The following is a 25,768-nucleotide window of genomic DNA, read 5'->3' as shown; positions in this document are numbered from 1 at the left end:
TAATAAATAACATTTCCCACATATCTGCTTTACATCAGCACCATTTGTAAAATGTTATTTTATTTTGTTAGCATTTTAGGAGGTTTAAAAATGTAGCAGCAATTTTTCATTTTTTCAAAGAAATTTACAAAATTTATTTTTTTAGGGACTTATCCATGTTTAAAGTGACTTTAGGGGTCCCATATATTGGGAAACCCACAAACGTGATACCATTTTAAAAACAGCACCCCTAAACATATTGAAAACTGCTGTCAGGTAGTTTATTAACCCTTCAGGTGCTTTACAGGAATTAATGCAAAGTGGTATGACAGAAATGAAAATGTGTATTTTTACCACCTAAATGTTGCTAACTTCTAAACAGATTACTACAGCCGTCAGACTCTAAGGCCACTGTTTGGTCATGAATTGCCATGGCAAACATCAGGACAACAAAATCATGATCTGAGGGCACCAATTGTGACAAAGAAGAAGCCCCCACACTCTGTTAACCATTTATAATGATGTAGTCACTATTGACAGCAGCATCTAAGGGGTTAAACAGATTTAGATGGTGCAAATACTGATCGTGGCTAGTACAGCAAGTTGTCAGCTATAGTGTACAACCGACAGATGCTGGATTGTCATCTGTATGGGGAGGCTATTCTCTTATATCTCAGGTCAGTTAAAAGACGTATTGGCGGTCATTAAGGGGTTAAATAATCGACCTTTAGGGAATTTACTACCAGGAATCAAATTGATAGCACAATCACAATCCCTATGCGGAGGTAGGGCATCGGACTTGGGCTCTTCAAATACATCCTGATAATCAGACAAGAACTCTGGGACCTCAGAAGGAGTGGATGACGAAATAGACAAAAATGGAACATCACCATGTACCCCCTGACAACCCCAGCTGGATACCGACATAGAGTTCCAATCCAATACTGGATTATGGGTTTGCAGCCATGGCAACCCCAACACGACCACATCATGCAGATTATGTAGAACCAGAAAGCGAATAACTTCCTGATGTGCAGGAGCCATGCACATGGTCAGCTGGGTCCAGTACTGAGGTTTATTCTTGGCCAAAGGTGTAGCATCAATTCCTCTCAACGGAATAGGACACCGCAAAGGCTCCAAGAAAAACCCACAACGTTTAACATAATCCAAATCCATCAGATTCAGGGCAGCGCCTGAATCCACAAACGCCATGACAGAATACGATGACAAAGAGCATATCAAGGTAATGGACAGAAGGAATTTGGATTGTACAGTACCAATGACGGCAGACCTATCGAACCGCTTAGTGCGCTTAGGACAATCAGAAATAGCATGAGTGGAATCACCACAGTAGAAACACAGACCATTCAGACGTCTGTGTTCTTGCTGTTCAACTCTGGTCATAGTCCTATCGCACTGCATAGGCTCAGGTTTAATCTTAGACAATACCGCCAAATGGTGCACAGATTTACGCTCGCGCAAGCGTCGACCGATCTGAATGGCCAAAGACATAGACTCATTCAAACCAGCAGGCATAGGAAAACCCACCATGACATCCTTAAGAGCCTCAGAGAGACCCTTTCTGAACAAAGCTGCCAGCGCAGATTCATTCCACAGAGTGAGTACTGACCACTTCCTAAATTTCTGACAATATACTTCTATATCATCCTGACCCTGGCACAAAGCCAGCAAATTTTTCTCAGCCTGATCCACTGAATTAGGCTCATCGTAAAGTAATCCGAGCGCCAGGAAAAACGCATTGACATTACTCAATGCAGGGTCTCCTGGCGCAAGAGAAAATGCCCAGTCCTGAGGGTCGCCGCGCAAAAAAGAAATAATAATCAAAACCTGTTGAATAGGATTACCAGAAGAATGAGGTTTCAAGGCCAGAAATAGCTTACAATTATTTTTGAAATTAAGAAACTTAGTTCTATCACCAAAAAACAAATCAGGAATAGGAATTCTTGGTTCTAACATAGATTTCTGATCAATAGTATCTTGAATCCCTTGTACATGTGTAACGAGATTATCCATTGAAGAGCACAGACCCTGAATATCCATGTCCACACCTGTGTCCTGAAACACCCAAATGTCTAGAGGAAAAAAAAGACTGAACACAGAGCTGAGAAAAAAAAATGATGTCAGAACTTCTTTTTTCCCTCTATTGAGAATCATTAGGTTGGCTCCTTGTACTGTTATGTAGGCAATCCAGTGACACAGTGTGCCAGCAATCAGAGCACATACAGTGATCTGACAATAACCCAAAAACAATAGAACGAGCTCTGAGACGTGGAATCTCTGTAGACCGCAATACCTGAACCTAACCTAAACACAACTAAAGGCAGCTGTGGATTGCGCCTGACACTACCTATGCAACTCGGCACAGCCTGAGGAGCTGACTAGCCTGAAGATAGAAAAACAAGCCTGACTTGCCTCAGAGAAATACCCCAAAGGAAAAGGCAGCCCCCCACATATAATGACTGTTAGCAAGATGAAAAGACAAACGTAGGAATGAAATAGATTCAGCAAAGTGAGGCCTGATATTCTAGATAGAGCGAGGATAGCAAAGAGAACTTTGCAGTCTACAAAAAACCCTAAAGCAAAAAACCACGCAAAGGGGGCAAAAAGACCCACCGTGCCGAACTAACGGCACGGCGGTACACCCTTTGCGTCTCAGAGCTTCCAGCAAAACGAAAAGACAAGCTGGACAGAAAAAGTAGCAACAAAAGCAAAAAGCACTTATCTAAGCAGAGCAGCAGGCCAAAGGAAAGATCCAGAAGCTCAGATCCAACACTGGAACATTGACAAGGAGCAAGGAAGACAGAATCAGGTGGAGTTAAATAACAAAGCAGCCAACGAGCTCACCAGAACACCTGAGGGAGGAAGCTCAGAAGCTGCAGTACCACTTGTGACCACAGGAGTGAATTCAGCCACAGAATTCACAACAGATATTAGAGCATTAGTGATTTGGTTTGAGCAATCATTCCCCTCACTAAAAACTTGCAGAAAGTTCTTGCGAGGACTCTGCACAAATAAGTTTGGAGAACGAACTCAGTGTTTTTTAGTCTTGAGACAATTGCGTACTGTTAATTATCCCCTCCCTTTCTCTTCGTTTTTCTGTCCTATCTTTTATTTGGCAACCATGGTTGTGCTGTGAGAAGTCTTTTATGAGCAGCAGACCAGAGACACCCTTGTTGCCTTATGCAAGTCACAGCATATTGACTTTGCAAGCAAAAACAAAGCCCAACTGGTCGCAGATCTGGTGCAATGGGAAGTCGCTCTAGACCACTCTCAGAGCTCAGAGGCCGCAGAAGCCAGCACAAGCGAACATGGTGCTGCAGCAGAGGTCCTACCATTGAATGCTGGCCCTGTTAGCAATCCGGGCGAATTGGACCCCACCTGCAGGCGGCCTTGAAAGAATTCCCCACTGACGACCATGAGGGACGTCGGCAGCTGATTCAGCAATACCAGGAGTGAGCCGAGCGAGAGGCCCAGGCCCAGCGAGCCGAGCGGGAGGCTGAGCGAGCCGAGCGGGAGGCTGAGAGAGCCGAGTGCCAAGCCCAGCGAGCACATGAACTGGAGATGCTCTGGCAGGGGGGGATGCCCTCCACCGCCCAGAGACGTGAGCCCAGCAGCGCTCAGATACCTAAGCCCCGACCCGATCAATTTCCTGTTATGGAGAAGGACGGAGACTTGGACACTTTTCTGCGGGCCTTTGAGAAAGCCTGCAGACAGTACCGGCTGCCTACAGATGAACGGGCCCGATACCTGACACCAGGGCTGAGAGGCAAAGCTCTGGAGGCGTTTGCTGCCCTCTCTCAAGAACAAGATGGTGACTATGAGGCCATCAAGCAGGCCCTGATTGCAAAGTACCAGCTTACACCCGAGGTGTACCGTAGAAAGTTCCGGATCCTCCAACGTGGCCCACATGACAGTTACAGTGATGTGGTGCATGGACTGGGGACCCACTTTGACCAGTGGACCCAAGGGCTGTCAGTGACCACCTTTGCACAGCTGCGAGACCTGATGATCAAAGACCAGTTCTTTCATCTTTGCCCAGCTGAGGTGCGACAGTTCGTGATGGTTAGAGAACCCAAAGACGTGACGAAAGCAGTGCAGATTGCCGATGCCTATGAGGCCAACCGTAGATCCGAAGCGCGGAAGCCAGTCACCACCAGCTGGAGAGGAGGTAAGCCTGCATCCAACGCCAGTACCCCTGCCATCCAACACACCAGAGGTCCTGGCCCTGTGGCCAACAACACCAGACCAACCACCGAACCCCGCAAGTGTTATTTCTGCAATCGGCCTGGTCATCTCAGTCCCAACTGTCAAGACAAGCAGAAGAGCCCCTCATCCAAGGCCCCAGGGCCTAATGCAGCAGTTCTTTTGGTGGGTGGTGTGTTTGGGAGTGTGTGTGACAACGTACAGCACGTCACTGTGGGAGGCCATGTTTCTACAGGCCTCAAGGACACCGGTGCTGAACGAACCCTCATCCAACCCGAACTGGCGGCCCCTGAAGAAATCATTCCAGGGAAAACCCTAACTGTCACTGGGATTGGGGGCATCAGCTGTCCCTTACCAATGGCCCGGGTTTATATTGATTGGGGTGCTGGGAGCGGGGTGAAGGAAGTGGGGCTGTCTGATAATTTGCCCACTGATGTTTTGTTGGGGACTGATTTGGGGAGGATGGTTGCATACTACGTCCCGGACACCCCTCCCCAATCTGCTAATAAGGGTAACATTAACCCTGATGATGATGATGATGGGAAATCGCATGTGTTAGCTGACCATGCTTTTTCTTGTAATGATGCATCTAATAACCATTTTTTTACTAGGATTGATGGTGAAAATGTTGTACCTGTGCCAACTGAACCTGATAATGATTTTTCTGTAAAGGTTAATGTGTCCATAGGTACAGGCGTGCCCAGCCACGTCACTCTGCGGAGTGAGACAGCTGAGGAACCCCTAACAGGGGCAAGTGTCGGTGCTACAGGAAATGGGGAGATGCATGGGAACCGTGAGGAAGGTGATGCCATGAAAGTGACCACTGCCACCGAGGAAGGTAACTGGCCCATAAGTAGCACTGCCCCTGGAGTGTTGGGGGTGGATGGGGAGGTAGAGCCCATAGCAGCGATGGCTGATGGGTCTGTAGAAACCCCCGGGGAGACAGCCTACGTAGCTGCTGTCACCCACAGTTAGAGTGCCCGGAACGCAGTAAACTGTCTGCCTTCCGGACCCTCCTCAGTCATCACTGTGACTGAATCAGAGGTGGACCCAGAGCAGGTCCAAGAGGGTTCCCTGTTGTGAATTCTGTGGCAGAGCTCCCTCCTGTGGTCACGAGTGGTACTTCGGCTGATTCTCTTTGTGAGCTTCCGTTGGTGAAGGAAAGTGGTACTGCGGCTTCTGAGTTTCCTTCCTCAGGTGATGTGGTGAAGTCGTTGGGTGCTGCTCTATTTAACTCCACCTAGTGCTTTGATCCTGGCCTCCAGTCAATGTTCTAGCATTGGACCTGTTTCCTCCTGGATCGTTCCTGTGGCCTGCTGCTCTGCATAGCTAAGTTCCACTTTGCTATTTTGTTTGCTGTTTTTTTCTGTCCAGCTTGTATATTTGTTTTCTCCTGCTTGCTGGAAGCTCTGGGACGCAGAGGGTGTACCTCCGTGCCGTTAGTTCGGTACGGAGGGTCTTTTTGTAGGGTTTTGTGTTGACCGCAAAGTTATCTTTCCTATCCTTGCTCTCTTTAGAAAGTCGGGCCTCACTTTGCTAAATCTATTTCATCTCTACGTTTGTCTTTTCATCTTTACTCACAGTCATTATATGTGGGGGCTGCCTTTTCCTTTGGGGTATTTCTCTGAGGCAAGGTAGGCTATTTTTCTATCTTCAGGCTAGCTAGTTTCTCAGGCCGTGCCGAGTTGCATAGGGAGCGTTAGGCGCAATCCATGGCTGCCTTTAGTGTGGTTGGAGAGGATTAGGGATTGCGGTCAACAGAGTTCCCACGTCTCAGAGCTCATTCTTGTTTTTTGGGTTATTGCCAGGTCACTGTATGTGCGCTGACCTCTATGTCCATTGTGGTACTGAATTACCTTTCATAACAGTTACCTTGGGGAAGGGGCCCTGATGTCGCTTTTGGCTTCCCCTAGCCAGGAGTTTCAGGCCGCTCTGCACACAGATGCGAGCCTAGAGAGTTTGAGACAACTTGCCGGGATGCTCTTCTCCGAGACTGATAAGGAGAAAGTGTTCTGGGAACGAGGAAGGTTGTACCGGGAGACAGTACCCAGAGAATCACAAAAGGAGTGGTTGAGGGAAAGACAGCTGGTCGTTCCGCAGCAATTCCGTGGTGAGTTGTTGCGGATTGCCCATGAGATCCCGCTAGCTGGACACTTGGGGATCAGCAAAACTAAGGCCCGGCTGTCTCAACACTTCTATTGGCCTAAGATGGGGACAGATGTGTCAAACTACTGCAGCTCCTGTATCACTTGTCAAAGAGTGGGGAAGGCGGGGCCTGCTCTTAAGGCTCCCCTGATCTCGTTGCCAGTGATAGAGGAGCCTTTCCAGAGGATCGCGGTGGACATTGTGGGCCCGCTGGCTGTCCCCAGCAGCTCTGGAAAGCGATACATCCTTACTGTGGTAGACTATGCTACCCGGTACCCAGAGGCAGTAGCTCTGTCGTCAACTAGGGCAGATAAGGTGGCGAATGCCCTGTTGGCCATCTTTTCACGTGTAGGATTTCCCAGGGAAATGCTTACTGATCAAGGGACCCAATTTATGTCTCGCCTAATGGAGGCTCTCTGTAAGAGAATGCAGGTGAAGCACCTGGTATCGAGTGCGTATCACCCACAGACCAATGGCTTGAGTGAACGCTTCAATGGTACCCTCAAACAGATGCTACGCATGCTGGTTGAGACTCATGGGCACGACTGGGAGCGGTACCTCCCACACCTGCGGTTCGCTTACCGAGAGGTTCCACAGGCCTCGACGGGGTTCTCCCCCTTCGAGCTCCTGTACGGCAGTCGAGTCCGGGGACCCCTTGGGTTGGTAACAGAATCCTGGGAAGAGGAGCCGAACCCTTCTGAAGTGTCCATAGTGGAGTATGTCATGCGCTTCCGTGACAAGATACAGACCTTGACGCAGTTGGTGCATGACAATATGACGCAGGCTCAGGCTGACCAGAAGCACTGGTACGACCAGAACTCCCGAGAGCGGACCTACCACGTGGGTCAAAAGGTGTGGGTGCTGGTCCCGTACCAACGGATAAGCTTCAGGCAGCCTGGGAGGGCCCGTACGTCGTCCACCAACAGCTCAATCTGGTCACTTACGTGGTCACGCTTGACCACGCTCGGGGTAGGCAAAAGGCCTTTCACGTCAACATGATGAAGGCTCATCACGAACGTGAACCTTTCGTCCTACCGGTCTGCAGCTTGCCCGAAGACGGGGAGGAAGACACCCTCCTGGACATGCTGGCCCAAGCCAAGGCCAATGGGTCCATCAAGAACGTATCTCCGCAACAACGACCTATGGAACACATTATGGATGGCAAAAGAAGCTGGAAGGTCCAAACGAAATGACACAGGATTAAGAATTTCAGAAATCTTATATGGCCCAATGAAACGAGGCTTAAACTTAGGAGAGGAAACCTTCATAGGAACATGACGAGATGACAACCAAACCAAATCCCCAACCCGAAGTCGGGGACCAACACAGCGCCGGCGGTTAGCGAAACGTTGAGCCTTCTCCTGGGACAATGTCAAATTGTCCACCACATGAGTCCAAATCTGCTGCAACCTGTCCACCACAGTATCCACACCAGGATAGTCCGAAGGCTCAACCTGCCTTGAAGAGAAACGAGCATGGAAACCAGAATTGCAGAAAAAAAGGAGAAACCAAAGTAGCCGAGCTGGCCCGATTATTAAGGGCGAACTCAGCCAAAGGCAAAAAGGACACCCAATCATCCTGATCAGCAGAAACAAAGCATCTCAGATATGTCTCCAAAGTCTGATTAGTTAGTTCGGTTTGGCCATTAGTCTGAGGATGGAAAGCCGAAGAAAAAGACAAATCAATGCCCATCTTAGCACAAAAGGACCGCCAAAACCTTGAAACAAACTGGGAACCCCTGTCCGAGACGATGTTCTCCGGAATGCCATGCAAACGAACCACATGCTGGAAAAACAATGGCACCAAATCAGAGGAGGAAGGCAATTTAGACAAGGGTACCAAATGGACCATCTTAGAGAAGCGATCACAAACCACCCAAATGACCGACATCCTTTGAGAAACAGGGAGATCAGAAATAAAATCCATGGAAATATGCGTCCAGGGCCTCTTCGGGACCGGCAAGGGCAAAAGCAACCCACTGGCACGAGAACAGCAGGGCTTAGCCCGAGCACAAGTCCCACAGGACTGCACAAAAGAACGCACATCCCGCGACAAAGACGGCCACCAGAAGGACCTAGCCACCAAATCTCTGGTACCAAAGATTCCAGGATGACCAGCCAACACCGAACAATGAACCTCAGAGATAACTCTACTAGTCCATCTATCAGGGACAAACAGTTTCTCCATAGGACAACGGTCAGGTCTATCAGCCTGAAACTTCTGCAGCACGCGCCGCAAATCAGGGGAGATGGCCGACAAAATTACCCCCTCTTTAAGAATACCCGCCGGCTCCGGAACACCCGGAGAATCAGGCACAAAACTCCTTGACAGGGCATCAGCCTTCACATTCTTAGATCCCGGAAGGTATGAAACCACAAAATCAAAACGGGAGAAAAAGAGCGACCATCGAGCCTGTCTAGGATTCAACCGTTTGGCAGACTCGAGATAAGTCAAATTCTTGTGATCCGTCAAGACCACCACGTGACGTTTAGCTCCTTCATGCCAATGTCGCCACTCCTCGAATGCCCATTTCATGGCCAACAACTCTCGATTGCCAACATCATAATTGCGCTCAGCAGGCGAGAATTTTCTAGAAAAGAAGGCACATGGTTTCATCACCGAGCCATCAGAACTTCTTTGCGACAAAACAGCCCCTGCTCCAATCTCAGAAGCATCAACCTCGACCTGAAACGGGAGCGAAACATCTGGCTGGCACAGCACAGGGGCAGAAGAAAAACGACGCTTCAACTCCTGAAAAGCCTCTACAGCCGCAGAGGACCAATTGACCACATCAGCACCTTTCTTGGTCAAATCAGTCAACGGTTTAGCAACACTAGAAAAATTAGCGATGAAGCGAGGGTAAAAATTAGCAAAGCCCAGGAACTTCTGTAGGCTCTTCACAGATGTCGGCTGAGTCCAATCATAAATGGCCTGGACCTTAACAGGGTCCATCTCGATAGTAGAAGGGGAAAAAATGAAACCCAAAAATGAAACCTTCTGAACTCCAAAGAGACACTTAGACCCCTTCACAAACAAGGAATTAGCACGAAGAACCTGGAACACCATTCTGACCTGCTTCACATGAGACTCCCAATCATCCGAAAAGACCAAAATGTCATCCAAATATACAATCATGAATCTATCCAGGTACTCTCGGAAGATGTCATGCATAAAGGACTGAAACACAGATGGAGCATTAGAAAGCCCGAATGGCATAACCAGGTACTCAAAATGGCCCTCGGGCGTATTAAATGCTGTTTTCCATTCATCGCCCTGTTTAATTCGCACCAGATTATACGCCCCTCGAAGATCTATCTTGGTGAACCAACTAGCCCCCTTAATTCGAGCAAACAGATCAGACATCAGCGGCAAAGGATACTGAAATTTGACTGTGATCTTATTAAGAAGGCGGTAATCAATACAAGGTCTTAAAGAGCCATCCTTCTTGGCCACAAAAAAGAACCCTGCTCCCAATGGTGACGACGACGGGCGAATATGACCCTTCTCCAAGGATTCCTTTATATAACTCCGCATAGCAGCGTGCTCTGGCACAGATAGATTAAACAGTCGGCCCTTAGGAAACTTACTACCGGGAATCAAATTAATAGCACAATCGCAGTCCCTATGAGGAGGTAGGGTACCAGATTTGGGCTCCTCAAATACATCCCGGTAATCTGATAAAAACTCAGGGACTTCAGAAGGAGTGGAAGGCGAAATTGACAACAATGGAACATCACCATGTACCCCTTGACAACCCCAGCTGAACACAGACATAGATTTCCAATCCAACACTGGATTATGGACCTGTAGCCATGGCAACCCCAAAACGACCACATCATGCAGATTATGCAACACCAAAAAGCGAATATCCTCCTGATGTGCAGGAGCCATGCACATGGTCAATTGCGTCCAGTATTGAGGTTTATTCTTGGCCAAAGGCGTAGCATCAATTCCTCTCAATGGAATAGGATGCTGCAAGGGCTCCAAGGAAAAACCACAGCGCCTGGCAAACTCCAAGTCCATCAAATTCAGGGCGGCGCCTGAATCCACAAATGCCATAACAGAATATGACGACAGAGAGCAAATCAGAGTAACGGACAAAAGAAATTTTGACTGTACCGTACCAATGGTGGCAGACCTAGCGAACCGCTTAGTGCGCTTAGGACAATCGGAGATAGCATGAGTGAAGTCACGACAGTAAAAAGACAGTCCATTCCGACGTCTGTGTTCTTGCCGTTCAGCTCTGGTCAAAGTTCTATCACACTGCATAGGCTCAGGCCTATTCTCAGACAACACCGCCAAATGGTGCACAGCTTTGCGCTCACGCAAGCGCCGATCGATCTGAATGGACAACGACATAGACTCATTCAGACCAGCAGGCGTGGGAAATCCCACCATGACATCCTTAAGGGCTTCAGAAAGACCCTTTCTGAAAATTGCCGCCAGGGCACATTCATTCCACTGAGTAAGCACAGACCACTTTCTAAACTTCTGACAGTACACCTCCGCCTCATCCTGACCCTGACACAAAGCCAGCAAGATTTTCTCTGCCTGATCCACGGAATTTGGTTCATCATAAAGCAATCCTAGCGCCAGAAAAAATGCATCAACATCACGCAATGCAGGATCTCCTGGCGCAAGGGAAAATGCCCAGTCTTGAGGGTCACCACGTAATAAAGAAATAATGATTTTTACTTGTTGAGCGGGGTCACCAGAGGAGCGTGGTTTCAAAGCTAGAAACAGTTTACAATTATTTTTGAAATTCAGAAACTTAGATCTATTTCCAGAAAATAAATCAGGAGTAGGAATTCTAGGCTGTTACATCGGATTCTGAACCACAAAATCTTGAATGTTTTGTACCCTTGCAGTGAGATGATCCACACAAGAGAACAGACCTTGAATGTCCATCTCTACACCTGTGTCCTAAACCACCCAAAGGTCTAGGGGAAAAGAAAGACAAAACACAGTGCAAAGAAAAAAAATGGTCTCAGAACTTCTCTTATCCCTCTATTGAGATGCATTAATACTTTTGGCCAGCTGTACTGTTATGACCTGGTGGTTAGGAGCACCCGACCTGATAGTTAAACTCATACAGGACGAGCTCTGGGATGTGGGAGCTCTGCTGACCGCAAGCCCTAATCCTATCGCACACACTAGAAATAGCCGTGGAGCGCTCCTGACGCTCCCTAGGCGCCTCGTCACAGCCTAAGCGCTAGCTAGCCCTAGAGAAGAAAATAAAGCCTACCTTGCCTCAGAGAAATTCCCCAAAGGAATAGGCAGCCCCCCACATGTAATGACTGTGAGTAAAGATGAAAGTCACAAACGCAGAAATGAAAGAGGTTTCAGCAAAGGGAGGCACGACTAACTAAATAGACAGAGGACAGGAAAGGAATCTTTGCGGTCAGCACAAAAACCTACAAAAGACCACGCAGAGTGTGCAAAAGGGTCCTCCGCACCGACTCACGGTGCGGGGGTGCCACCCTGCATCCCAGAGCTTCCAGCTTGCAAGACAAAATCAAGATAACCAGCTGGACAAAGAAACAAGAACAATAATAACAATCAGGAACTTAGCTTCTGCAGGAGAATACAGGACACCAGACAGATCCAGGAGCGAACTGAACCAATGCTAAAACATTGACAGCTGGCATGGAGAAACAATCTGAGTGGAGTTAAATAGAGAAGCCAACCAAAGGAAAAACCACGTCACCTGTGTAAGGAATTTCAGAAGCAGCAGCTCCACTCACAGCCACCAGAGGGAGCCCATGGACCGAACTCACCGAAGTTCCATTCATGACCACAGGAGGGAGCTCGTCAACAGAATTCACAACAGAACTGTAAGCGGGATATACATAAATCCCTGCAGTTCATGGTATATTGCAGAGCAGTGTGATACCTAGAATAAGCCCCTACTGTAAACTAAGAGGTCAATGTCTTGAGCCTTGTGTGTGTTTTTTCATCACATTGTGAAGTGGAGGGATAACTAAGATAAGCCCCCCTACACATGTGATAGCCATCTGTTGGCCTAAAGTCACCCCAACCCGTGACGTAGGGGTGACGGTCACGGTGTAAATCGTGACAACCATTATGTATATTTAGTGTATTGTCTAGTGTGTCCTTAAAGGGAACCTGTCAGCAGGATTGTGCACAGTAACTTACAGACAGTATCAGGTCGGCGCCGTTATACTGAATAAAAGGATGTCTTGGTTGATGAAAACCGTCTTGTGGTTGTTTCTTAATCTTTATTTTCAATTTGTAGTTAATGAGATTTTCGTGGTAGATTTGCAGTGGTATGATGCTCCTTGCATTTCAATATGATCGCTTGCACAGTGCTCCTTGGGATGTTTAAAGTTTTGGAAATCATTTTGTATCCACTTCTGGCTTTACACTTCTCCACAACAGTATCACGGACCTGCCTGTTGTGTTCCTTGGTCTTCATGATGCTCCCTGTGCTTCTAACAGAACCCTGAGACTATCACAGAGCAGGTGCATTTATACAGAGACTTGATTACACACAGGTGGATTATATTTATCATCATTAGGCATTTAGGACAACATTGGATCATTCAGAGATCCACAATGAACTTCTGGAGTGAGTTGGCTGCACTGAAAGTAAAGGGGCCGAATAATATTGCACGCCCCACTTTTCAGTTTTTGAACAAAGCACGGTATTTTATTTTAAAGATACAATCTATAAATTGAAATAAATCTATCCATACATAGCGTTTACATGTGCGCATATATATGGTGCCTTGCAAAAGTGTTTGGCCCCCTGGAACTTTTCAACCTTTTCCCACATATGATACTTTAAAACATAAAAATACCAAATGTAAATTTTTGGTGAAGAATCAACAACAAGTGGAACACAATTGTGAAGTTGAAAGAAATGTATTGCTTATTTAAAATTTTTGTGGAAATTCAAAAACTGAAAAGTGGTGCGTGCAATATTATTCGGCCCCTTTAAATTAATACTTTATTGTGCCATCTTTTGCTGCGATTACAGCTGCAAGTTGCTTGGGGTATGTATCAGTTTTGGACATCAAGAGACTGAGAAACTTGATTACACACAGGTGGATTATATTTATCATCATTAGGCAATGAACCTCTGGAGTGAGTTTGCTGCACCAAGGGTAACAGGAGAAATTGGATGACAAAAGTTGTTGTACAATTTGTCCTGAGTACGCCGATACCCCATATGTGGGGGTAAACCACTGCAAACCACTGTTTGGGTGCACGGCAGAGCTCGGAAGGGAAGGAGCACCATTTGACTTTTCAATGTAAAATTTACTGGAATTGAGATCGGACACCATGTTGCGTTTGGAGAGCTTCTGATGTGCCTAAACAGTGGAAACCCCCCACAAGTGACCCCATTTTGGAAACTAGACCCCCCAAGGAACTTATCTAGATGCATAGTGATCACTTTGAACCCCCAGGTGCTTCCCAATTTGAACCGTAAAAATGAAAAAGTACTTTTTTTCACAAAAAATTACTTTTAGCCTCAATTTGTTCATTTCCACATGGACAACAGGATAAAATGGATCCTAAAATTTATTGGGCAATTTCTCCTGAGTACACTACCTTACATGTGGGGGTAAACCACTGTTTGGGCACACGGCAGGGCTCGGAGGGGAAGGAGCGCCATTTGACTTTTTGAATGAAAAATTAGCTCCAATCGTTAGCGGTCACCATGTTGCGTTTGGAGAGCCCCTGTGTGCCTAAACATTGGAGCTCCCCCACATGTGACCCCATTTTGGAAAATAGACCCCCCAAGTAACTTATCTAGATGCATAGTGAGCACATTAAACCCCCAGGTGCTTCACAAATTGATCCTTAATGAAAAAGTATTTTTTTTCACAAAAAATTTACTTTGGCCTCAATTTGTTCATTTCCACATGGGCAACAGGATAAAATGGATCCTAAAATTTATTGGGCAATTTCTCCTGAGTACAGTGATACCTCACATGTGGGGGTAAACCTCTGTTTGGGCACACGGCCGGGCTTGGAAGGGAAGGAGCGCCATTTCGCGTTTGGAGAGCCCCTGTGTGCCTAAACATTTGAGCTCCCCCACATGTGACCCCATTTTGGAAACTAGACCTGCCATGGAACTAACCTAGATGTGCGGTGACCACTTTAAACCCCCAAGTGCTTCACAGAAGTTTATAACGCAGAGCCGTGAAAATAAAAAATAATTTTTCTTTCCTCGAAAATTATTTTTTAGCCCACAATTTTTTATTTTCACAAGAGTAACAGGAGAAATTGGACCCCAAAAGTTGTTGTCCAGTTTGTCCTGAGTATGCTGGTACCCCATATGTGGGGGTAAACCACTGTTTTGGCGCATGTCGGGGCTCGGAAGGGAGGGAGCACCATTTGACTTTTTGAACGTAAGATTGGCTGGAATCAATGGTGGCGCCATGTTGCGTTTGGAGACCCCTGATGTGCCTAAACAGTGCACACCCCTCAATTCTAACTCCAACACTAACTCCAACACACCCCTAACCCTAATCTCAACTCTAACTATAACCCTAATCACAACCCTAACCCTAACACACCCCTAACCAAAACCCTAACCCCAACACACCCCTAACCATAACCCTAACCACAAGCCTAATCTTAACCCTATTTCCAACCCTAGCCCTAATTCCAACCTTAACTCTAATTCCAACCCTAACCCTAAGGCTATGTGCCCACGTTGCGGATTCGTGTGAGATTTTTCCGTACCATTTTTGAAAAATCCGCGGGTAAAAGGCACTGCTTTTTACCTGCAGATTTACCGTGGATTTCCAGTGTTTTTTTGTGCAGATTTCACCTGCGGATTCCTATTGAGGAACAGGTGTAAACCGCTGCGGAATCCGCACAAAGAATTGACATGCTGCGGAAAATACAACACAGCGTTCCCGCGTGGATTTGGTTTTCCATAGGTTTACATGGAACTGTAAAGCTGATGGAAAACTGCTACGAATCCGCAGCGGCCAATCCGCTGCGGATCCGCAGCCAAATCCGCACCGTGTGCACATAGCCTAATTCTAAGGGTATGTGCACAAGATGCGGAAAACGCTGCGGATCCACAGCGTTTCCGCCGGTGCGGGTCCGCAGCAGTTTCCCATGAGTTTACAAAAAACGCTGCGCACATGCTGCGGAAAAACTGCGCGGAAACGCAGCGGTTTACATTCCGCACATTTCACTTCTTTCTGCGGATTCCGCAGCAGTTATACAACTGCTCCAATAGAAAACCGCAGTGAAATCCGCAGAAAAACCGCAGTAAATCCGCGATAAATCCACAGCGGTTTTGCACTGCGGACTTATAAAAACCGCTGCGGATAAATCCGCAGAGGACCAGAATACGTGTGCACATACCCTAACCCTAAACCTAACCCTAGTTCTAACTGTAGTGGAAAAAAATTTTTTTCTTTATTTTATTATTGTTCCTACCTATGGGGGTGATAAAGGGGGGTTCATTTACTTTTTTTTTATTTTGATCACGGTGATAGGTTTTATCACAGTGATCAAAATGTACATGCGCACTGCGCATGCGCCCGCCATTTTGGAAGATGACGGCGCCCATGGAGAAGATGGACGGACACCGGGAGCCTCGGTAAGTATAAAAGGGGGGGAGAACGGGGCACGGGGGGGGTGGGGACGTCGGAGCACGGGGGGTGGCATTGAAGCACGGGGGAGCAGACAGGAGGACGGGGGAGCGGAGCACAGGACTGGGGGGAGATCGGTGGGGGGGCACATCAGTGTTTCCAGCCGTGGCCGATGATATTGCAGCATTGGCCATGGCTGGATTGTAATATTTCACCAGTTTTTTTAGGTGAAATATTACAAATCGCTCTGATTGGCAGTTTCACTTTCAACAGCCAATCAGAGCGATCGTAGAAGTAAGCGGCTAATGTGCGGTTCCTACCCGGGGTGGAGGAGAGGAGGTCACATGACCGTGACGTCACAAAGGGTCCTTCTCGCATAGCATCTTTGGAACCGGACCGCCGGGTGCAGCGTCGAGGATATCCGGACATCAGAAGGTGAGTATAACCAATTTTTATTATTTTTAACATTACTATTGATGCTGCATATTGCTGCATATGCAGCATCAATAGTATAGGCGGAAACCCGCAGCGGAAACCGCGGAACAAACCGCGATAAATCTGCAGGGAGAACCGCAGTTGTTTTGCCCTGCAGATTTATCAAATCCGCTGCGGGAGAACCCGCAGAGGGACGCCGCAAAGTGTGAACATGGCCTAAGTCTATTGTTAGGGACGAAGTGCAAATCACAGTAAAGGTGCAATTGAAACAACATGGGTTGCAGAGCTCCGTAAGGCTATGTGCACACGTAGGAAATGTGGTGCAGAATTTTCTGCACTAAATCTGCATCTCCTGGCAGAATCCGCAGGTGCGTTTTTTATGCGTTTTTTGTGCGTTTTTTTATGCGTTTTTTGTGCAGATTTTACCACTGTGGATTTCTATAATGGAGGGGTGCAGAAACGCTGCAGAACTGCACAAAAGAAGTGACATGCACTTCTTTGAAATCTGCAGCGTTTCTGCGCAGATTTTTCTGCACCATGTGCAGAGCTTTTTTTTTTTACATTGATTTACATTGTACTGTAAATCACAGTGCAGTTCTGCAGCGTTTCTGCTGCAGAAAAATCTGCTGCAGTTCTGCACTAAATCTGCACTAAATCTGCATTGTGTGCACATACCCTAAATCCGCCTTCTACGCCTGCCCAAATTTCTGATATAGAATCCTAGGGTGAACCGGGGGAATTACCACCCGGGGAGGACTCAGATCTGGACTCTTCAGATGAAGAGCGTGGTCGCCCATATGTGTTATCCGAAGATGTGGGGACGTTGCTAAAACTGGTCAGATCTACCCTGGGGGTTGAAACACCAAAAGAAAAAACAAACGGTTCAGGACTCTATGTTCAGCAACCTGGAAGGGAGGAAATGGAGAGTTTTTCCGTTTCATGATAATATATTAAAACTAATTAAAAAGGAATGGAAAAAAACAAATAAGAAAATTTCAGTTCCCCAAGTCCTAAAATGCAAAATATCCCTTTGATGAGGAAATTTGCAAAAAATGGGAAAAAGCACCTAAGTTGGACGCAGCTATTGCAAGTACCTCCAGGGGCATAGCACTTCCTTTCCAGGACATGGGTGCTTTAAAAGACCCTCTCGACAAAAAGGCAGATGCCTTTTTAAAATCAGCCTGGGAAGCTTCAACTTGGGCGTTCAAACTGGGGGTGGCAGCTACTTGCACTGCCCGGACCATGGTTAGTTGGTTAGATGAGCTAAGCGACCAAATAAAAGACAAATGTCCAAGAGACAGACTTCTAGAAGTCATCCCTTCATTACAAAATGCAGCAGGGTTCCTGGCAGATGCCGCCATTGACTCAGTACGATTTTCTCTTACACTGTGAGCCTATGGAGCCTGGTTCTGAGTCTTGTACTAATGCTCCTGGTGGGGGCACATACACACCCCAGTGTGGTCTGGAGAGTCTACAGAGTGGAATCAGCTCTGGACCCCGGAGAACACGGCGGTACGGGAGTATAGTAACACATTTGCACTATATTGTGTGTATATGTATATATATATATATATATATATATATATATATATATATATTTAATAACAACTTCTACATGGGCGCTTCTTTAACCCCTTTCTTACATTAGACGTACTATCCCGTCGAGGTGGGGTGGGTCCAGATGCCCACCGACAGGATAGTACGTCATAGCGATCAGCAGTACTCACGGGGGGAGCGCGGCCAATCGCCAGCTGACTATTGCAGCTGACATCCGGCACTATGTGCAAGGAGCGGTCACGGACCACCCCCAACACATTAACCCCCGGCACACTGCGATCAAACATGATTGCAGCGTTCCGGGGGCATAGGGAAGCATCGCGCAGAGAGGGGGCTCCCTGCGGACCTCCCGGAGACCCTCGGTACAAGGCGATGTGCTCACCTTATACCGAGCGTCTCCTCCCTGTAGGCCCCGGATCCAAAATGGCCGCGGGGCTGCATCCGGGTCCTGCAGGGAGGTGGCTTACCAGCACCTGCTCAGAGCAGGCGCTGGTAAGCCTGCAGCCCTGCTTGTTAGATCGCTTATCTGACACAGTGCACAGCAAAGTGTCAGATCAGTGATCTGTCACTTTACTGTGATGTCCCCCCCTGGGGCAAAGTAAAAAAAAAAAAAGTTTACATGTGTAAAAAAAATCCTAAATAAATAATAAACAAAAATATATATATTGTTCCAATAAATACATTCCTTTATCTAAATAAAAAAAACAATAAAAGTACACATATTTAGTATCGCCGCGTCTGTAACGACCCGACCTATAAAACTGTCCCACTAGTTAACCCCTTCAGTGAACACCGTAAAAAAAAAGCGAGGCAAAAAAACAACCCTTTATTATCTGTTATGATCTGGTGGCCTAGGAGCAGCATGAGACGGACTCTGGAGAAGGTGGTCCCTGTACTGACTGCAAACCCTGAACCTAGCAGCGCAACTAGAAGTAGCCGTGGGGGGTACCTAACACTCCCTAGACCCCTCGGCACAGCCTAAGATCTAACTACCCCTAAAGACACAAACAGGAAACCTATCTTGCCTCAGAGAAAATCCCCAAAGGATAGATAGCCCCCCACAAATATTGACTGTGAGAGGAGAGGGAAATAACATACGCAGATATGAAATCAGATTTTAGCATAGGAGGCCATACTAGCTAAAAAGAAAGAATAGAACAGAGTACTATGCGGTCAGTATAAAAACACTAGAAAATATCCACCGCAGAAAATACGAATCACCACATCTGACTAAAGACATGGGGGGTATATCTGCATCTCCAGAGAAATAGCTAGGCTGCAAAAAATCCTTCACAGACTAAGCTGGACAAGACAAAAACATGAAAATGCACAGCACTATAAGGTCCATAGCAGGTGGACAGCAAAAACAAAGCCAGGACTTATCTTTGTAGAAAAACACAGCAAACTGGAGAGACCAGCAGGGAAGTGAATCCATCAAGAACAATGGACAACTGGAAGTGACTAAAGGATCCTGCAAAGCTATATACCCCAGTCAGTTTTGCAATTAGTAGATACACCTGTCCACTCCTGCAGTCCAGGCACAACTGCCTTACCCTCTACAACCACCGGCGGGAGCCCAAAAGCAGAATTCACAACAGTACCCCCCCTTGAGGAGGGGTCACCGAACCCTCACCAGAGCCCCCAGGCCGATCAGGATGAGCCGGATGAAAGGCACGAACCAAATCAACGGCATGGACATCAGAGGCAGAAACCCAAGAATTATCCTCCTGGCCATAACCCTTCCACTTGACAAGGTACTGAAGCCTCCGCCTCGAAAAACGGGAATCCAAAATCTTCTCAACAACATATTCCAACTCCCCAATGACCAATACAGGGGCCGGAGGATCAACAGAGGGAACAACGGGCTCCACATATTTCCGCAACAAAGATCTATGGAAGACATCATGAATAGCAAAAGAGGCCGGAAGCGCCAGGCGAAAGGACACCAGATTAATAATCTCAGAAATCCTATAAGGACCAATAAATCGAGGCTTAAACTTAGGGGAAGAAACCTTCATAGGACCATGACAGGAAGATAACCAAACCAGATCACCAACTCGAAGCCGGGAACCAACACACCGACGACGGTTAGCAAAACGCTGAGCCTCCTCCTGAGACAACACCAAATTGTCCACCACATAAGCCCAAATCTGCTGCAACCTGTCGACCACAGAATCCACACCTGGAAGATCAGAAGGCTCAACCTGCCCAGAAGAAAAACGAGGATGAAAACCAAAATTACAAAAAAAAGGTGAAACCAAAGTAGCCGAACTAGCCCGATTATTAAGGGCAAACTCGGCCAATGGCAAAAAAGCCACCCAATCATCCTGATCAGCAGACACCAAGCATCTCAAATAGGTCTCTAAGGTCTGATTAGTTCGCTCAGTCTGGCCATTTGTCTGAGGATGAAATGCAGAGGAAAAAGACAAATCAATGCCCAGCCTAGCAAAAAAGGCCCGCCAAAACCTAGAAACAAACTGGGAACCTCTATCGGACACAATATTCTCCGGAATACCATGCAAACGTACCACATGCTGAAAAAACAACGGAACCAAATCAGAAAAAGAAGGCAATTTAGGCAAAGGCACTGTTATGATCTGGTGGTTTAGGAACAACATGAGACAAGCTCTGAAGGAGGTGGTATCGGTACTGACCGCAAACCCTGAACCTAGCAGCGCAACTAAAAATAGCCGTGGGGGGTACCTGACGCTCCCTAGATCCCTCGGCACAGCCTAAGATCTAACTTCCCCTAAAGATGGAAACAGGAAACCTATCTTGCCTCAGAGAAAATCCCCAAAGGAAAGATAGCCCCCCACAAATATTGACGGTGAGAGGAGGGGAAAATAACATACGCAGAAATGAAATCAGATTTGAGCATAGGAGGCCAGTCTAGCTTGATAGATAGGACAGGAAAGGATACTGTGCGGTCAGTATAAAAACTACAAAACAATCCACACAGTTTACAAAAATCTCCACACCTGACTAAAGGTGTGGAGGGTAAATCTGCTTCCCAGAGCTTCCAGCTAACAGAAATAATCCATACTGACAAGCTGGACAAATATAGAATGCACAGAACAATAAGTCCACAACATGTGGACTGAAATGAGCAAAGCCAGAACTTATCTTTGCGGAACTGGTCAGGAAACCAGGAGAATCCAAGCAGAGATGTGAATCCAGCCAGGAAACATTGACAAGTGGCACAGGCTGAAGAAAGTGCCAGACTTAAATAGCCGAGCAGAAGAGACGATAAGTGGAGGCAGCTGATGACAGCTAACTCCAAGGAGCAGCCATACCACTAGAAACCACAAGAGGGAGCCCAAGAGCAGAACTCACAAAAGTGCCACTTACAACCACCGGAGGGAGCCCAAGAGCGGAATTCACAACAAGGCACCAAATGAACCATCTTAGAAAATCGGTCACAGACAACCCAGATAACCGACATTCTTTGGGAAACAGGAAGATCGGAAATAAAATCCATAGAAATATGCGTCCAAGGTCTCTCAGGGACCGGCAATGGCAAAAGCAACCCACTAGCGCGGGAACAGCATGGCTTAGCCCACGCACAAATCCCACAGGACTGCACAAAAGAACGCACATCCCGTGACAAAGAAGGCCACCAAAAGGACCTACTAACCAAATCTCTGGTACCAAAAATCCCAGGATGGCCAGCCAACACAGAACAATGAACCTCAGAAATCACTTTACTAGTCCATCTATCAGGAACAAATAGTTTCCCCACAGGACAGCGGTCAGGTTTATCAGCCTGAAATTCCTGAAGAACCCGTCGCAAATCAGGGGAGATGGCAGAAAGAATCACCCCTTCTTTCAAAATGCCGACCGGCTCAAGAACCCCAGGGGAATCAGGAAAAAAAACTCCTAGAGAGGGCATCCGCCTTAACATTCTTAGTACCAGGAATGTACGAGACCACAAAATCAAAACGGGAGAAAAACTGGGACCATCGAGCCTGTCTAGGATTCAGCCGTTTGGCAGACTCGAGGTAAATCAGATTCTTATGATCGGTCAGGACCACAATACGGTGCTTGGCCCCCTCAAGCCAATGTCGCCACTCCTCAAATGCCCACTTCATAGCCAACAACTCCCGATTGCCGACATCATAATTGCGTTCCGCAGGCGAAAACTTCAGAGAAAAGAAGGCACACGGTTTCATCAAGGAACCATCAGAATTCCTCTGAGACAAAACGGCCCCTGCCCCAATCTCAGACGCGTCAACCTCAACCTGAAATGGAAGAGAAACATCTGGCTGACGCAACACAGGGGCAGAAGTAAATCGGCGTTTAAGCTCCTGAAAGGCAGAAACAGCCGTGGAGGACCAATTCGTCACATCAGCGCCTTTCTTCGTTAAATCGGTCAGAGGTTTAACCACACTGGAGAAGTTGGCAATGAAACAATGATAAAAATTAGCAAAGCCCAAGAATTTCTGAAGGCTCTTCACAGATGTGGGCTGAATCCAATCATGAATGGCCTGAACCTTAACCGGATCCATTTCTATAGATGAGGGAGAAAAAATGAAACCCAAAAAAGAAACCTTCTGCACTCCAAAGAGGCACTTTGACCCCTTCACAAATAAAGCATTATTACGGAGGATCTGAAATACCATCCTGACCTGTTTCACATGAGACTCCCAATCATCGGAAAAAATCAAAATATCATCCAAATATGCAACCATGAATTTATCAAGATAACTCCGAAAGATATCATGCATGAAGGATTGGAACACAGATGGGGCATTAGAGAGTCCGAATGGCATCACAAGGTATTCAAAATGGCCTTCGGGCTTATTAAATGCAGTTTTCCATTCATCACCCTGCTTGATACGAATAAGATTATATGCCCCTCGAAGGTCAATCTTAGTAAACCAGCTAGACCCCCTAATCCTAGAAAACAAATCAGTAAGCAAAGGCAAGGGGTATTGAAATTAAACCGTGATCTTATTCAAGAGGCGATAATCAATACAGGGTCTCAAGGAGCCATCCTTCTTGGCAACAAGAAAGAACCCCAACGCTCCCAACGCTCCCAACGGTGAAGAAGATGGCTGAATATGCCCTTTCTCCAAAGACTCCTTAATATAGCTCCGCATGGCGGTATGTTCAGGCACAGACAGGTTGAAAAGTCGGCCCTTAGGGAACTTACAACCTGGAATCAAGTCAATAGCACAATCACAGTCCCTATGCGGTGGAAGGGAACTGGATTTGGACTCATCGAATACATCCTGGAAGTCAGACAAGAACTCAGGAACTTCAGAAGAGGGGGAAGAGGAAATTGACATCAAAGGAACCTGATCATGAACCCCCTGACAACCCCAACTAGTCACAGACATGGATTTCCAATTTAACACCGGATTATGTAGCTGCAACCATGGAAAACCCAGCACAATATCATCATGCAAATTATGCAACACCAGAAAACGACAATCTTCCTGATGGGCTGGCGCCATGCGCATGGTCAGCTGTGTCCAAAACTGAGGTTTATTTTTAGCCAACGGTGTAGCATCAATGCCCCTCAAAGGAATAGGGTTCTGCAAAGGCTGCAAGGGAAAACCACAACGTCTGGCAAATTCTAAGTCCATTAAGTTCAGAGCGGCGCCTGAATCCACAAATGCCATGACAGAAAATGATGATAATGAGCAGATCAAGGTCACAGATAACAGAAATTTAGGTTGTATAGTACTGATGGCAACAGAACTAGCGATTCTCTTAGTACGCTTAGGGCAATCAGAAATAACATGAGCAGAATCGCCGCAGTAAAAACACAACCTATTCTGACGCCTGAATGTTTGACGTTCAGCTCTAGACAAAATCCTATCACACTGCATAGGCTCAGGGCTCCGCTCAGAGGACAACGCCACAGCGTGCATAACTCTGCGCTCGCGCAAGCGCCGATCAATCTGAATGGCCAGAGACATAGAATCACTCAGACCAGCAGGCGTGGGGAACCCCACCATAACATCTTTAACGGATTCAGAAAGACCCTTTCTAAAAATTGCCGCCAAGGCATCCTCATTCCATTTAGTCAGTACAGACCATTTTCTAAATTTCTGGCAATACAATTCTGCCGCTTCTTGACCTTGACACAGGGCTGATAAGATTTTCTCAGCCTGATCCACAGAATTAGGCTCATTATACAACAACCCCAATGCCTGAAAGAACGAATCAACATTAAGCAAAGCAGGATTGCCAGATTCCAGGGAAAATGCCCAATCCTGAGGGTCACCACGCAGCAGAGATATGATGATTTTAACCTGCTGAATAGGATCACCAGAAGACCGAGATCTTAATGCAAAAAACAGTTTACAGTTATTTTTGAAACTCAAAAATTTGGATCTGTCACCAAAGAATAAATCAGGAGTGGGAATCTTAGGTTCTAAGGCAGGAGTCTGAACAATGAAATCTGAAATACCCTGTACCCTAGCAGCAAGCTGATCCACCCGAGAAACTAACTTCTGAACATTCATGTTAATACTAGACTCCGTAGCCACCCAGAGGTAAAGAGGAAAGGAAAGACACAACAGACTACAGGAAAAAAAATGGCTCAGCACTTTCCTTCCCTTCTTCTGAGATGCGTTTAACTCATTGTTGGCCAGTTGTACTGTTATGATCTGGTGGCCTAGGAGCAGCACGAGACAGACTCTGGAGAAGGTGGTCCCTGTACTGACCGCAAACCCTGAACCTAGCAGCGCAACTAGAAGTAGCCGTGGGGGGTACTTAACACTCCCTAGACCCCTCGGCACAGCCTAAGATCTAACTACCCCTAAAGACACAAACAGGAAACCTATCTTGCCTCAGAGAAAATCCCCAAAGGATAGATAGCCCCCCACAAATATTGACTGTGAGAGGAGAGGGAAATAACATATGCAGATATGAAATCAGATTTTAGCATAGGAGGCCATACTAGCTAAAAAGAAAGAATAGAACAGAGTACTATGCGGTCAGTATAAAAACACTAGAAAATATCCACCGCAGAAAATACGAATCACCACATCTGACTAAAGACATGGGGGGTATATCTGCATCTCCAGAAAAATAGCTAGGCTGCAAAAAATCCTTCACAGACTAAGCTGGACAAGACAAAAACATGAAAATGCACAGCACTATAAGGTCCATAGCAGGTGGACAGCAAAAACAAAGCAAGGACTTATCTTTGTAGAAAAACACAGCAAACTGGAGAGACCAGCAGGGAAGTGAATCCTTCAAGAACAATGGACAACTGGCACTGACTAAAGGATCCTGCAAAGCTATATACCCCAGTCAGTTTTGCAATTAGTAGATACACCTGTCCACTCCTGCAGTCCAGGCACAACTGCATTACCCTCTACAACCACCGGAGGGAGCCCAAAAGCAGAAATCACAACAATTATCATACTGCCGAACAAAAAGTGGAATAGCACGCAATCAAAAAGACAGATATAAATAACCATGGTACCCCTGAAAACGTAATCTTGTCCAGAAAAACGAGCTGCAATACAGCATCATCAGTGAAAAAATAAAAGTTATAGTCGTCAGAATAAAGCAATGCAAAAATAATTCTTTTTTTCTATAAAATAGTTTTTATCGTATGAAAGCGCCAAAACATAAAAAATTTATCTAAGTGAGGTATCGCTGTAATCGTACTGACCCGAAGAATAAAAGTATAAAAACGCTTTATCCATTTTACCAACGGTATAAACACCCCCCCCCAAAAAATAAATAAATAAATAAAGAAATCCATGAATAGCTGATTTTTGGTCATACTGCCTCACAAAAATCGGAATAAAAAGCGATCAAAAATGTCAAGTGCCCGAAAATTTTACCAATAAAAATGTCAACTCGTCCTGCAAAAAACAAGACCT

The 25,768-nt window shown here is 46.5% G+C and overlaps 1 protein-coding gene across 1 annotated transcript in view; it reads left to right on the top strand.

The window, feature by feature from the left end:
- Positions 1–25,768, top strand: part of LOC138666798 (uncharacterized) — a 121,833-nt gene that overhangs the window by 77,557 nt on the left and 18,508 nt on the right. The window contains exon 3 of the mRNA XM_069754971.1: positions 3,463–4,137. Coding sequence (XP_069611072.1) covers positions 3,463–4,137 — 675 coding nt within the window. The remainder of the gene's footprint in view (positions 1–3,462; positions 4,138–25,768) is intronic.

This window comes from Ranitomeya imitator, chromosome 2, assembly GCF_032444005.1.
Source record: "Ranitomeya imitator isolate aRanImi1 chromosome 2, aRanImi1.pri, whole genome shotgun sequence".
Taxonomy (NCBI): domain Eukaryota; kingdom Metazoa; phylum Chordata; class Amphibia; order Anura; family Dendrobatidae; genus Ranitomeya; species Ranitomeya imitator.
This window is presented reverse-complemented; position numbering and strand designations above follow the sequence as displayed.